A 13,515-nucleotide genomic window follows, 5' to 3' on the forward strand; every position below is an offset into this window, starting at 1 on the left:
AAGAGTCGGATTGAAAAGTTGAAGAACTGGAGGATGCGCTCGGGCTCGTCTAAATGTGAACCACTGGAAGGTCTAGAATTGCCCACATCAGACAGGAAGATGAGGTTTGCGTATCTCGAAATGAGGGTGTCGACACGGCTGCAATAATTCCTCAGTCACTTAGGAATTGAAGACTAAGGGGGAAGAGCTGAGTAGGTATTGTTCAGAGCTGTACTTTGCCATATATGGCCCTCCTGTCCTCAATCCCCCCGACTTTGTCATGTTCATGCTGAACCTGGAGGAATCCAAAAACTTGTCCGCCCGGCAGAATTTTGGCGCTAATGTGGAATAGCGGGGCAGAAGTCACAGTGCACATCACAGTGTTGTATCAATCAGCTGCCAGCCTCAACACCGGAATACTGTTCGTATCCAGGAAGGTAATTATCGAATAAACTACTTACCTTGAGCTCGACTCGCTGCATTCGCGAAGCTTCAGTTTACGATGGATGGAGAATCCGCCCGGGCTGAGCCTTTCCCGGCTCCGTCAAAGAAAACAACTGGAACTGTTAATGGCATCTCAACTGAAGTCGAGTTTATCAGTTTCGCAGACAAGATCATGATCACTGTCTCCCAAAGCGGACGTCTTGCCCAATGGGTGAGTCCGCAAACACGATGCAGGACACTTCTAAACTCCGCCGCTAACTAATTCCCTTGGAAGATTCAAGTGCCACTCTCAGCGCCGTCATCAGCCTCCGTGGATATGGCATTGCCCGGGGCTGGCCTGAACGCGCTTCCTTCGGTCCATCTAACGCCCAAGACACTCGTTGGCATGGGTGGTGAAGAACGGGAAACACTTGGTCATCTTTATGCTAGCCAGATTGCAAGTCATTTAGCTCTCCGCAACTCTGATGAGAAGAGAACATTGCTTTTGGGGTTGGGTTTGGACAGTGTTGAGGGTGGTGGAGAGGCGTTTTATGATCTGCTTGAGTTAGTGCTGCAAGTTCTTTGAGATATATGGCGAATTAAAGCGTTGGGCCGCTCAGAGTCAGAACCTGGCTATTTTCAAGGGTGCTATTTGGATTCGTTCCCAGCATAGCATGGGAAATCGTGTGTATTATTTCTGTAACTGAAGATACGCCAAGCGAGCGTGGAAGGGGCACGAAGTGCCATAGTACAAGGCAACTGCACGATGAGATAGGAGTGTTCATCATCACTGATAAGTTAGATGCAAGAAAAAGGATCCTTGCTTCCCCTCTTAGGGTTGGCATTCACGTGGCACCCCAACAATACCCTAACCCTTACCGTAACCGAGACGCTAACCCGAATTCTCGGATTACCTAAGCTTCCGCTTTCTGTGCCCACCAAAAAATAACCCAGCCCTAAATTCCATGCGGCGGGACCCCGAAAAAGCAGACCTGCGAGCATCACCGTCGAGGAATTCGAGGCTTCATCGACACTAACCAACAGCCACCATGGTATGCCAATTGCTGCGCTTGGATGCATAGACAAATGCTGACTCTCGCAGCCTACCCGGTTTTCCAAGACAAGAAAGCACCGCGGCCATGTACGTTTTCCCCGGCCTCGTTTGCCTTGACCGAAATGCTGACTTTGTGCTCTCTCAGGTGTCCGCCGGTAAGGGGTACGTCGCTACGAACCGACCGATTCCACCGAATTCATATTGACGAAATCTTTCAGGCGTGTCGGCAAGCACAGAAAGCATCCGGGTGGTCGTGGTATGGCCGGTGGTCAGGTACGACGATTCGCGATATGGGATTTTGATGGACGTGGGCTAACTCGACGAAAAGCACCACCACCGCACCAACCTCGATAAGTGTACGCAACAGCACCCGGAAGCAGTTTTTAGCTTATTGGAGGAGACTCGCGAGAAATCTCGAGTTCTTGCAACAAGCTTCAAATCTGTCGCGCCCATATTCGAGGACACGAGCTAACAACATGGACCAGACCATCCCGGTTACTTTGGAAAGGTCGGCATGAGGCGTACGTACCAAGGCACCATCTGAGCTTTTGGTAGGACACATGGGACTAACTCGTCGATTAGACTTCCACCTTCTCCGCAACCACGACTGGGCCCCCACCATCAACATCGAGAAGCTGTACGTCGCGCACGAACCCGGCTATCATGAACATGCACTAAACTTTGTCCAGCTGGTCTCTCGTCCCCGTCGAGACTCGGGACAAGTACGTCAGCGGTGCCAAGAGCGACTCGGCTCCCGTGATCGACCTCCTGTCCCACGGCTACGCCAAGCTCCTCGGCAAGGGTGAGTACTATATCCGCTGTGAGAAGCTGTTCGCGGGAGGAATGTGGAACTAATAGTTGTCCCAGGCCGTCTCCCCGAGATCCCCTTCGTCGTTCGGGCGCGGTTCGTCAGCGCGGAGGCGGAGCGCAAGGTTACGGCGGCTGGTGGTGTCATCGAGCTCGTTGCTTAAGTCGGACGCAGTTACGGTTAAATCAAAGGCTAGCGATTGACATTTTCGGTTACGAGGGACAACCGGATAGTGAGCCCAATGGGACGGATCAGACGGCCAGAACGTCGTCAGCTATGAGTGCTGGGTCCCGGAGTCATGGTTGGGTCCTTGGGGTAGTGAAAAGCACACCCCGCATTGCAGCATCAAGGGAATGGGATGTTTATTCGCATCATCTGGGGTTTCTGGCCGTCTTGTGTTCCATATCCATTTTGAGGTTTGAGCAATTGAGTTCATGGTACAGGATTACGGTCACAGCTGCTGGCGAATGGCAAACCGAGAGACTGAGGCGGGGCGGTCGATGGCACCAACACAATCTGGCGTGAATCGATAATGAGCTGCTGATACAAAGAATCGATGTGAGGTGACGGCGAGAGTCTTTCGTCTCTGAAATAAGAAGACCGGCCCGGAATACTGGAAAGATTCCCATGAGTCGAAACTGCGGCGTGACCCGGTGGCAGAGAAGGATGAGTGGAGCCCGGGGCGTACTCCTCTCTACTCTCTTGCTGTACTCGCGCCTCCCTGTTCACGGTTAAGTTCCATGTCATCGGCATTCATTGAGTGGGTAGCTACGTCCTCGAAACCTTCTCCATAACTAAACGGGACGGACATTAAGTGTTGGGCTGAGTTAGGACTGTAAGCTTCAAGGCACACTAATCATAGCCCCTAGAGGCCTATGTATGGGTACACAAAGGTAGCGATGTTCGCATGGCCCTGTTTTACATGTGTGTCTGGGGAGGGGCGCCAGTCGCTCAAAAAACTGACAGCAAACATTAAGCCTACGTTCCTCCTTGTCGAAGCAGGAGTCAAGTTATAACAGCCTACCACCCCACGGCCTTGTTGAAGTACTACTACTAGGTACCTTACCATTGCCCGGGATATTCTACGACGATGCGTTTCAGCTAACAATCACATTCCGAATACGTCGAAGGCAACACATCAAGACAAGACAAGAACACCTACACGCGCAGGAAAGGAGACAGCGATACATTTGGCACCAGATACGCGCCGCCGTTATCTTGTCCGCGGGGACTCATTACTGTTGTCAAACAGCTACAAAAATAGAAAAATAAAAAAAAACGACAATTAGGAGAAGTCATGTCTCGCTCGCTCTCTCACCCGTCGTCTGTTTTTCCTCGCTAGCCCCGTGCTCAAGACTGATGATATCTCTGTCTTGCTACTTCTTTATGCCAAAGCATGTCAAAAACCAAGGGAGGTATCTGGCGTTTGTCCTGAATAAACCACCAGGTGTAACCCGCACCGGCCACAACGTGCAATCCCCCCCAACCCCCCCACCCCTTCCTCCACCCCCGAGCGCCCGTCTCTACATCCACTGTACCCTCCTACCCGGCCACCCCACACTATTCGAACTAGGCCGAGAATCCCCATTACCGTTTACGATCACTGCTAACAACCCCGTTAGTCACAGTCTAGAAAAATAAGAGTAGCCATCCACAGCAAAAAAGACTCACGTGCTCAACCGCCTCGACAGCGTCTGCAGTTTCTTATCCTGGTCGGCCTCGCGGGTGGCGCGCTCGAGGGCCTGAGCGCGCTCCTCGTCGTGCTGCTTCTGGACCTCCTCAGAGCTCGGCGGCAACCGCTCGTTTTGCAGATCGACTTTGCGGGCGTCCTCGAAAGTGCTGATGGCGTTCTTGATGCCCTCGGCGCCGAGCATGAGGGTTCCTGCGGGCAGGCGGCCGCCCGAGACCGTCTTGAGCTCGGTGACGCGCTCCGACTCCTCGCGCAGCACCTGGAACACGCGCGACAGGCGCCCGATGGCCAGGATCTTGTTCTTGATGGCCCGCCGCTTGAACTCGATCGACTCGGGATCTTGGCTGCTCGCGCTCGCGGCGGAGGGGAGGGACGGGGAGACGGGGCCGGGGGAGGTGGCAGACGAGTCCTCGCGGAGTTCTTCTTCGGAGCACGTGCTCAGGATGGCGATGAGCATGTCGGTGATCTTCTCGCCGACGAAGGGTAGCGACCATGTGAAGACGTCCATGAAGTTGGGGAGCCAGTATGGGTGCGGCGTGCAATTAAACTGCCGGATGTTCATAACATTGTTCTCGTACTTGAGCACAGCGGCCTTGTTGTTATAAACGTCGAGATAATTAGGCGCCGAGAAGATGGTCATAACACTGGGAAAGCCCGTCGTACGCGTCTTGCGATACATACGGTACCCGGCATCTTGAGCCTCGTGGGCGCGGATGATGGACAGCAGGTTGTTCTTCTCCAGGAAGTGGCAGGCGGCAGGGTACGAGAAGAAGTACGAACACCCACGCACGTGGTTGTGCAAGAAGTAGTCCGTTGTCTTCTCCTGGCCAAAGTCCTCTAGGGGGTCAGCCCAGAGGATGTCGCACATTAGCCCCTGAGTGGGGGGTTCTCTGAACCGGTCGATCTACGCCAACGTTAGCTAGAGATACAAGGCTCGACACTGTGTGGGATACCAACGTTACGGAGGTCGTCAAGTGTGTGCAGTTCCGGGCTGAGGCCGCCGTGGATGCACAGGAACTGTTTGTTCATAACCGCCGCCAGCGGCAGGCAACAGAACGACTCCATGCATGCTTCGTAGATGGCCTCTGAGTACTTGTGCTTGCACTCGAGCTTGAAGGTGAAGTAGTCGGTCAAGTGGCGGCACTCGTGGTTGCCGCGCAGCAGCCAGAGCGTCTTGGGGTAGTGGATCTTGAGCGCCCACAGGTAGAGCACGCACTCGATACTGAAGTACCCACGGTCGACGTAGTCGCCCAAGAACAGGTACCTCGTCTCGGCCGGGTCGCCGCCCACCTCGAACAGCTTCATCAGATCGTAGTACTGGCCGTGGACGTCGCCGCAAACGGTGATGGGGGCGTCCATCTCGAGCAGGTTGGGCTCGGCACGCAAGAGCTCGGTGCCCGTCCGAAGAATCCATAGCGCTTGCTCCTCGGTCAGGCGGCCTTCGCGGTAGAAATGCTGTTTCAGGAACTGGATATCGGGCTTCTGGTGCGTATCATCCTCGAAGAACTGCTCGTTGGTGGGCTTGTACATGGCGGGCGCTTGCACATCTAAGGGAGGAGCACAACATAGAGTCAGTCTCTAGGCCACTCGAAACCCAACGGACGGTGGGTAATGGCGTGTGGCGGGCGGGGAGCATCCATACCTTTGCAGACTCGCTCCATGGTGCTGACCTGCGTCCCGTCCTCCATGGTATGGATGGTGAAGTCGATCTCGGGCAGCGGCTTCTTGTGCTGTATCGCGCGGATGGCATTGTCGACCTGCAGGTCCTTGGCATCGCGCTCATCGTGCGAGCCCATCACGTTGGCGTCCTCGGGATCCATGTTGGCGCTGGGTCTGTTTTTTTACGGAGGAGGTAAGTGTAGGTGGGAGAGGCAAGAGGAATCCTTCAGCGGGCGACGGGGTATCGGTCGGTCGGGAAAGGTTGGTTGGTTTCCGTTTTCCGTTGATTGGTTTACGGTGAACGAAAGGCTGTCCCGCTGTGTCCCGCAGCGAGCGAAAATGTGTTGCCAAAGTCTTCTATGTCGCCGAACTTTTATTCGAGGCGGTCATGTGGTGGAAGGGCTGGGTCTGTATACAGGTGGGACACTGGTGCAAAGGCCTGGTAGGGTCGAGGGACAGGTAGGGCTGAGGGTTGGGCGGCCGAGGGACGGGAGGCAACCTTTTGCAAGTCGGTATGCTGAGCAGCTCCAGGGCCAGAAGCTGGGGTGGGATGAGCGGGGAGGGGTACTTGGATGTTTCACCGGTTTGCACCGAGCCAAGATGTATCTTTTGGTAAAATACGGGGCACGTGGGGTTGAGGGCTGAAGATACGGTAATTATCCGAACTCCTTCCAGGTTCGGATGTCAGTTACCTGTACCTGTCACAGTGAACCCCCAGGATACCTTGGATGAATTATATTCTCTTTTTCTTGTGCCTCTCCTGGGACTTACTGGATTCTTCTAAAAATAGAGTTATCGAAGCCGTATTGATTTCGCCCAGTCAATGATAGAGATGAAAAGGCACGGATATGCGCAGCAGCGCCGCACTCAATTCAGTTGAATCGCGGTGAGTGAGGAAATGGCAAGAGGTGGGGGCTGTTTTGTTTGTACCGCCTGTTCCTGTTGCTCCCCCGCCTGTTTCATCCAAGAAAAAGAGGCGCTTTCAGGGACCTCCTATCCTTTCAGGCCTAGTGAGTCTAGACCGTGCTACAATGGCTTTGTAATTCATAACGTTACATGTGGTAATTCCGTCAATTGGGCCAGCTTGTGCGACCCCTTTTCATCTTACGAGGTAGGGTTAGGGTCTCAAGCCACCCCCTCATCTCTTCTATCCAAGGTACCTGTGGTATGAAACAAATTGTCCTTCAATACACTCTGAAATCCTCCTACATCGTCGCCATAACCGACCCCTCTATGGTGCGCAGTACCCGCCGTCAACGTTGATATCCGCCCCTGTGGTATACGACGACGCATCCGACGCCAGATAAAGGTATGCACCCTTGAGCTCGTTCACCTCGCCCTCACGGCTATTGCAGGTTGTCAGCGCCGAGAACGATGCGATAAAAAGAAAGAAAAGGAAGGGGGGTAGGGGTGTAGTAGAAACCATCAGGAGCAAAAGAATGAAAGTGGGTGGTGAGATGGGAAAGGCGAAGAAAGCGGCACTCACCCCATCGGAATCTTGTCCTTCCACGCCCTCTTCGTATCCGCGTCACAAAACTCCGAGATGCTCGTGATGATATACCCTGGGCTTACCGAGTTGGCGCGCGCAAAGCCGGTCCACTCCACCGCCAGACTCCTGCACAGATGAATGATAGCGGCCTTGCTCGCGTTGTACGAGGCCTGCAGCTGCGGGACATTCACAATATGGCCGCTCATGCTCGCTGTGGCGATGAAGCTGCCCGTGGTAAAAGGCGGGTCGAGGGGCTTGTTGTCGACCAGGTCGGTCCCCTCGCGCTTCTGCCGGCGGAAGTGCAGGCCCGCGGCGCGCGCGCTGAAGTAGGTGCCGTCGAGGTTGGTCTTGACGACGTCGGTGTACATGTCGATGGGCCCGTCTAGCATGGCGCCCTTGGTCCAGGCGACGCCCGAGTTGGCGACGAAGACGTCCAGCCGCCCGTTGAATTCCCGCACGATGGTGTCGATGGCGCCTTCGACGGCGTCGTAGGCGGTGACGTTGACTTGGTAGGCTCGGCCTGTTGAGGAGGGGAAGCGGGTTGTGTGAGCCTATGTTGTCCTGTCGGGGCAGGGTTTCAAACTTACACTTGACGCCGTACTCCTTTTCAATTTCCGCGGCAGACTGCTCGGCCTCTTCTTTCCTCCGGTTATACCAGATGGCCACGTTGGCGCCGGCTTCGGCGAGGACCTGAGCAATTCCCAATCCAATGTTACCCGCACTGGCACCGGACACGATGGCGGTCTTGCCCTTGAGGGAGAAGAGAGGGAACACGCGGTCCGACTTGGGAGCCACCGTGGCGTCGTGGGCGAACTTTCCGTCTTTCATGTCCGCCATATTTACGGTAGATGGGTAGGTAATGGGTAATGGCTTCGCGAGGGCGTGGTGAGAGCTCTGAGAAGAGACCGAATATGTCGCACAGCTCGGCTAACAACGACGGAAGGAGGGGGAGGTGTTATGCAAGGCGATGAGGTATTATCGCACCGTTAAGTAACAGTAACTCGCAGGGACAGAGACTGAGGTAACGTCGGATACAGCACTATGACTAAAGTAACACACGAGGGAAGAGCAACCAACATCGAAGGTGGGATGTCCCATGTGTTTATATACAGCCCCTCCTTCACGAGTAACACCGAGCTCAGCCGCCATCCGGGAACTATGATCGGCGCTATTTTCCCTGATTCAGTAACACACATAGAACATGAGGACCCAGCAGCGGATAGAGTGCCAGGTACCGACGCGAGGGCGGCTCGAGACCGGCTCGAGACACACAGCTTGCCATTCCCGACGGCATCTCTGGCCGAAGGAGGGGCAAGTGCGCAGTTACCCAAGGCGGATGGAGACGAACCCTTGCCCCCCTTGAGCAGCGTGATGACATCAGTGGGGCCGAGGTGGGGCCCGGTTTGCAGTTTGAGTCGGAGCTAGGAAGCCGAGAGAGGCGAGGGTTTACGGGGTGGTCTGGGTATCATCTATCCATGAAGTGATATAAAGAAATGTAGACGGGGTTCAGTCCTAGATCAACTATTTGAGATGAGTTGATCCTTTTGTTGACCTAGGTGGCCGTCCATAAATACTACACAGTACAACTACATTCACTTCAGCCGGAAAGACGGGAATGTCGACGGTTGGCGGGGTAGGTGGTGTGGGGGGTGGGGACCCGTTTCGGAGGAACTCATTCAGGAGTCGGAGCACACAGAGTTAGGAAACTCCGCAGAGAGTGCCTGCATCCCAAGGAGTGTTGGACAGTTGGATGATGATGCTGTGCTTTACTCTACCCCATAACCCTGGCAATGTTCTCCTCCTCGGTGAGGTTGGTATTCCCCCACTGAGACATAAAGTCGTCCCGGTTGACTGGTTGGGTGGTTGGGCGTTAGCGAGGCAGACAGTACATAAAAAAGGAGTCCTAGCCAGGCTAGGTGCGCTGTACTCACTGTATCCTCCACAGATCCTCCTCACACCTTCGAACGCACTCCGGCCATGGAGCACACGCCAGTTGTCAAAAACTGTGGTTGTTCATGTCAGTAAGCCATAGGATTTCAAGGTAACAACAACCACACCCCTCTTCCCCCGGAGGCACTCACTCAATACGCGGCCTGGAGTCAGTTGGAACCAATACTGCAACTCGGGCCGGTTGATGATTTCGTGCCACTTCCCGGCAGCCTCGTACCACTCCTCCGGGGCAATGGTACCATAAGGGACCACCCCCCTATCATCGTTATTCCATCGGACCTTGAGTATCTCCCCGGCGAGGCGCTCCTCAAAGACGGGGTATTTCAAGTCCGAGGTGATTTTGATGCCCTTGTTTCCACTCGAGTGCCACGGGAGCTGGAGATCGGCTAGGAGGCGGTACAGAGCCGGGCTTTCCTTGTACATAATGCCCGCCGCGTTGTACCCGTCCAAAAGCACCGACTCGCCCCCGGTGGCACGATCCTTGCCCTTGACAGGCTCGTGAGAGAGCATGTGGAAAGCCTGCAAGCCTGCCGGGTCCGTGAAATAGGTGGTGTCCGTGTGCAGTGCCAGTGCCTGGTTGGTGTAGGCCGTGTCGGCCATGGCGAGGTCGGGCTTGAAGTCGTAGAAGCCGCCGTAATGCGTGTGCCGGATGAAGGCGATGCGCTCGAGCAGCTTCTTTGTGTGCTCCGGGTCGTCGTAGGGGGTTCCCTCGACGAAACAGAGGCCATCCGTTTTCTGCGTAACGACGGGTTAGAGTATGATAGCGAACATCTAGCCGAGGGCCACATACGAGTTTCATGGTCAACTGGGCGAGCCCAGATGATTTATCATCCATCACAGATTGATAGTCGACCGTCGGGGGGTTCTTGTGCACCTCATTGCCCCAAAGGTTCGGGACCAGCCTGTCAACGCGCTTGTTGTGATATACGTAATAGCGAATGAACTCCCAAGTATAGGTGCTTTTATGGCCATCCGACCCTACCAGCTGTTAGCAAAATGCCCTCGTTCATCTTTCGGGGGAAACCGACATTCTACATGGATATTGGTGGGATCCGCCGTGGCACCGACGGGTTGTAAATCCTTGGGTAGCTGCGGTCTGGTAAGTACGGGCGGATCAAGATGAACACGATGGCGGCATCTCGCATATCTACCTTGAAAGTGTCAAAGCTTCGCTGCATGGTTTGCGGGTCCACGCATTTGGGACAACGGCAGTTGTCTCTATGATCCGCCGCCCATGTGTCAGAAACATGGATAGTCTTTTTGGGACCTTGGCAGGTTTTGCACTCACCGAAGCCAAATAGAGGAGCTGCAAAGACGTTAGCCAGTGTGCTACTAAACAACATGTTGATCCAACATGGCTCTGGGTAAACTTGACTATAGGTACTCACAAGACCTTGCGCTGTTGTCTCCCGAACTGGATTTCCAACTCCTTGGGTAAGTCCACTGAAAGCCCATGATCGAGAGGTTCCACGGTCCCCGGCCAGTAGGTAGAATCGGGAGTCTGGGAGGAGGAGTATCGCTTTGGCTGCAGTGCTATGACCCGAGCCGCGCGTTGGTTGAGAGGTTGTCTGTTGGGTATGCATCAGTTTCCCTTTCACTCTACTATGGTTTACCCCTATAAGAAGATGGACTTGTGAGTTTGTAAGACGGACCTTGTTAGAGTACTACGCCAAGGGAGGGCTGGCCGCAAGGCCCGATAGAGCTTCATCTTGTGTATTGTTATCGTTGTTAACGGCAGCCTTTAAGGGTGAGGGCGAGGCCGAGGTCGAGGCTTATGGTAGATGTAAAAGCACTACCTATCATCTGATAGCTGTACGCTACGGGTGATCAGAACCCAGTAAAAATAACTGGAAATTACATGCAGGAACTGGGAACAAGCCCGAGAATATGCGCTGCAACTGCACGCCAAGACTCCGGGGATGAATGACCTCGGCAGATCGGAGACAGTGAGGCATGTTTTTGTGAATACCTACCTAACTAAACCAACAGACCTCCAATTCCACGAGAAAAATGGCTCAAACTATGGGGTTAGGGTTATTGCCCAGGCTGGCTCATCCGGTTGATGGCATTATGAATGAAGTATGTATTTAATTACCACCCGTTAATACAAGAGCCAAAAAACCTCCTTACACAGCTGAAGGACCCTCTTAGAGATTTCAAAGCAAACTTATATAACTCCTTCAAAACCATAGTCCTTCTAGCCCGAATCAAATCATCTACTACCTAGTTAACCCTCCGCCCACAATCCCCCTTTTAAACTTACACCCCACTCAGCGCCCAGTCCGCTACCCGCCGAACCCGAATCTACCCCAAAACGAACCGCCAGATTTTCCATACCAATCCGGCTTGCCTGGGGACAGAAGAACCGTATTCCACGTCTCCTCCCCATCGATATACAGCCGGTATTTTAGGCTACTCTGTTCGCCGCCCTCCAGATTCTCAATGGTGATGGCCCCAAACTTGGAGTTACCCTTATGGATGTACCTAGAAAGAAACAGCCAGTTAGCACACACAATACCTCTTCATCCACCACCCATCGTAGGGCCAACCTCCAAGAGAGAGCGAGAAAAAGACTCACTTCACCATGACATCCTCGTCATCCTTCTGGCGGTACGTCCCAAACGGCGAATAGAACTGACTCAGCGGGCTGACCGAGAACTCCCACACCGCCGCGTCCTCCCGCCACCTGTGCGTATTCTCCTCCGGCGGCGGCGGGAACTTTGTCGCGGCAAACTCATGACGGTCGCCCGACAGGACGACGACGCCGACGCCGGTGTTGGACGCGACGTCCCACATGGCCTGCAGCACCTGGGCGCGCTCCTCGAGGAAGCCGCCCCACGTGTCCTGGCGGTTGACGGGCCAGTTCTTGGTGAAGGGCACCGAGGAGGCCACGATCTTCCACTTGACGCCCTTGGGCTCCGGCCGTCGCAGCCACGAGAGGAAGTCGGCCAGCTGGCCCTCGCCGAGCATGGTCTTGCCGGCGCCCGTGCCGGGGAGGTCGTTGGGGGACCGGAATGTCCGCGTGTCGAGGAGGAAGAAGCTGGCGGGGCCCTGCGTGAACTCGAAATAGGTCGCGTTCGGGCGGGACTTGTACGAGCCGACTTTCTTGGCCGGGGGCGGGTTGGCTGCGGCTTGGTAGTGGTGGAAGGGGTCAATGGCGGATTGGTAGACGCCCGTTGAGTTGGCGGACCAGTCGTTAGCAATCTCGTGGTCGTCAATCACGTGGATCCAGCTGAGGTTCTGGCCGACCGAGGGCCAGTCGGGGGAGGCGTAGATCTGGCGGTACTTCTCGCGGTAGTAGGCGGCCGATTTGTCCCAGTAGCGCGGGACGTCGGCGTAGATGAAATCGCCGAGGAAGAGCATAAACTGGGCGTTGAGGGTAGGGAGAACCCTGGCGAGGTGCTTGAAACCCGGAATGGCGAGCGGGTGGTCAAAGGGGTTGTACGGGAGGCGGGGCACGATGCAGGAGGTCGACAAGAAGGTGAACGGCCCGGCGTCGGTCTCCACGGCACGGCCGATAGGCTGAGGTGTGGTGAACTCACCGGAGTGGTTGTTCGAGGTACGCCACTGGTAGGTCCGCCTTTGCGAATGCCGCAGGGGGATGGACAGTACCGCGGTGTAGTCAGTTTCGTTGTTTGTCCACTTCACGCCGCCGGCATTCTGCCACGTCGGGTTGTCGAACGGAGGGTGCGGGTCCTTGATGTGAACCTCCACGTTGATTGGCATTTTGGATTGATCGGGCTCCCGGATCACCAGCTTGGCCTCGGTCTCGGACACATATCCCAGCCTGGCAAAGGACAGGTCATGGGCGCTGTAAGCGCGTTCCCGGAACAGACGGTCGGCGACCAGGCTGACGCAAAGACCGTTGATGAGGAGCGTCGCAAGTGACAATCCCAGACTGCGCGGGCTAGGTGCACCGCTCAACAACGTCTTCCAGGGGCTAAGCGGCCGATCCTCGAGCGAAAGAGTTTCCTTGATGGTAACATCCTCTGCAACAACTTCCTTGTCACCGTTGGTGGATCTGTCATTGCTGCTTTCAGGAGCATCGTCATCCCCCACAACTGTCTCGGTTACGAGCACGTCTACCTCGTCAACCAAGTCGTACTTGGGCTCGTTCTTGTAACTGGAGATAAATGTAGGGACGTAGACGGCAAAAAGGGTAAAGATGATGGCAGGAGCGATCTCCTAAGTGTTAGTTCACGGCCTCCTCCGGTCCAACGTAAGTATGCGTGTGTACTCACAGGCACCAGCGCCTGAGACTTTGGCATTAGTATTTGATTCACAAGCCATCATGAATTGACCAACTTACCCATCGCAGAAAAATGTAGGACAACGCCCGCAGCCCGATGGAGGCCGCGGTTGCGACCTTGGTCTGCGTTATCGCCATGCTGGCAATCTCGACTTCGACACGATACAGCACAATCAGGATTCGAGGCCAATATCAGTTCGTTATCACCTTCGAG

The 13,515-nt window shown here is 54.9% G+C and overlaps 4 protein-coding genes across 4 annotated transcripts; 1 reads left to right on the plus strand and 3 right to left on the minus strand.

Moving 5' to 3' along the window:
- The first annotated feature begins 1,323 nt into the window (after positions 1 to 1,323).
- Positions 1,324 to 2,562, plus strand: F5144DRAFT_134645 (60S ribosomal protein uL15). Its single transcript, XM_066782328.1, has 9 exons — positions 1,324 to 1,454; positions 1,505 to 1,543; positions 1,602 to 1,618; positions 1,675 to 1,729; positions 1,785 to 1,812; positions 1,942 to 1,977; positions 2,039 to 2,093; positions 2,146 to 2,258; positions 2,324 to 2,562. The coding sequence occupies exons 1-9, from the start codon at positions 1,452 to 1,454 to the stop codon at positions 2,425 to 2,427; spliced, it is 450 nt and encodes a 149-aa protein (XP_066647034.1). The 5' UTR covers positions 1,324 to 1,451; the 3' UTR covers positions 2,428 to 2,562.
- Positions 2,563 to 3,931: 1,369 nt separating this feature from the next.
- F5144DRAFT_483431 (Metallo-dependent phosphatase-like protein) lies at positions 3,932 to 5,774 on the minus strand (the record flags this gene model as incomplete). Its single annotated transcript, XM_066785392.1, has 3 exons — positions 3,932 to 4,858; positions 4,912 to 5,501; positions 5,597 to 5,774. The coding sequence occupies 3 exons, from the start codon at positions 5,772 to 5,774 to the stop codon at positions 3,932 to 3,934; spliced, it is 1,695 nt and encodes a 564-aa protein (XP_066647035.1).
- A 1,040-nt stretch (positions 5,775 to 6,814) lies between these two features.
- On the minus strand, positions 6,815 to 8,041 carry F5144DRAFT_134737 (uncharacterized protein). The gene is made up of 3 exons (XM_066782329.1): positions 7,690 to 8,041; positions 7,100 to 7,622; positions 6,815 to 6,959 (listed from the first exon to the last, which is right to left on the minus strand). The coding sequence occupies exons 1-3, from the start codon at positions 7,937 to 7,939 to the stop codon at positions 6,845 to 6,847; spliced, it is 888 nt and encodes a 295-aa protein (XP_066647036.1). The 5' UTR covers positions 7,940 to 8,041; the 3' UTR covers positions 6,815 to 6,844.
- Positions 8,042 to 8,873: 832 nt separating this feature from the next.
- F5144DRAFT_590761 (PhoD-like phosphatase-domain-containing protein) lies at positions 8,874 to 13,439 on the minus strand (the record flags this gene model as incomplete). Its single annotated transcript, XM_066790185.1, has 11 exons — positions 8,874 to 8,953; positions 9,034 to 9,105; positions 9,184 to 9,787; positions 9,843 to 9,965; positions 10,441 to 10,620; positions 10,705 to 10,716; position 10,869; positions 11,183 to 11,186; positions 11,361 to 11,536; positions 11,631 to 13,234; positions 13,362 to 13,439. 11 exons carry the CDS (start codon positions 13,437 to 13,439, stop codon positions 8,874 to 8,876), a joined length of 2,934 nt encoding a protein of 977 aa, XP_066647037.1.
- Between the last annotated feature and the right edge of the window lie 76 nt (positions 13,440 to 13,515).

The sequence above is a fragment of the Chaetomium tenue genome (assembly GCF_020726465.1).
Source record: "Chaetomium tenue strain MPI-SDFR-AT-0079 chromosome Unknown F5144scaffold_2, whole genome shotgun sequence".
In the NCBI taxonomy this organism is placed as follows: domain Eukaryota; kingdom Fungi; phylum Ascomycota; class Sordariomycetes; order Sordariales; family Chaetomiaceae; genus Chaetomium; species Chaetomium tenue.

What these genes read in the sequence shown, in the direction of transcription:
- F5144DRAFT_134645 (XM_066782328.1), top strand. An exon ending in TGGAAAGGTCGGCATGAGGC is followed by an intron (nt 1,978 to 2,038) that starts GTACGTACCAAG and finishes CTCGTCGATTAG; the next exon opens with ACTTCCACCTTCTCCGCAAC. An exon ending in CGCCAAGCTCCTCGGCAAGG is followed by an intron (nt 2,259 to 2,323) that starts GTGAGTACTATA and finishes TAGTTGTCCCAG; the next exon opens with GCCGTCTCCCCGAGATCCCC.
- F5144DRAFT_134737 (XM_066782329.1), bottom strand. Translation starts at nt 7,939, where the DNA reads ATGGCGGACATGAAAGACGGAAAGTTCGCCCACGACGCCACGGTGGCT. An exon ending in AAAGGAGTACGGCGTCAAGT is followed by an intron (nt 7,623 to 7,689) that starts GTAAGTTTGAAA and finishes CCTCCTCAACAG; the next exon opens with GCCGAGCCTACCAAGTCAAC. An exon ending in AAGGACAAGATTCCGATGGG is followed by an intron (nt 6,960 to 7,099) that starts GTGAGTGCCGCT and finishes AACCTGCAATAG; the next exon opens with CCGTGAGGGCGAGGTGAACG.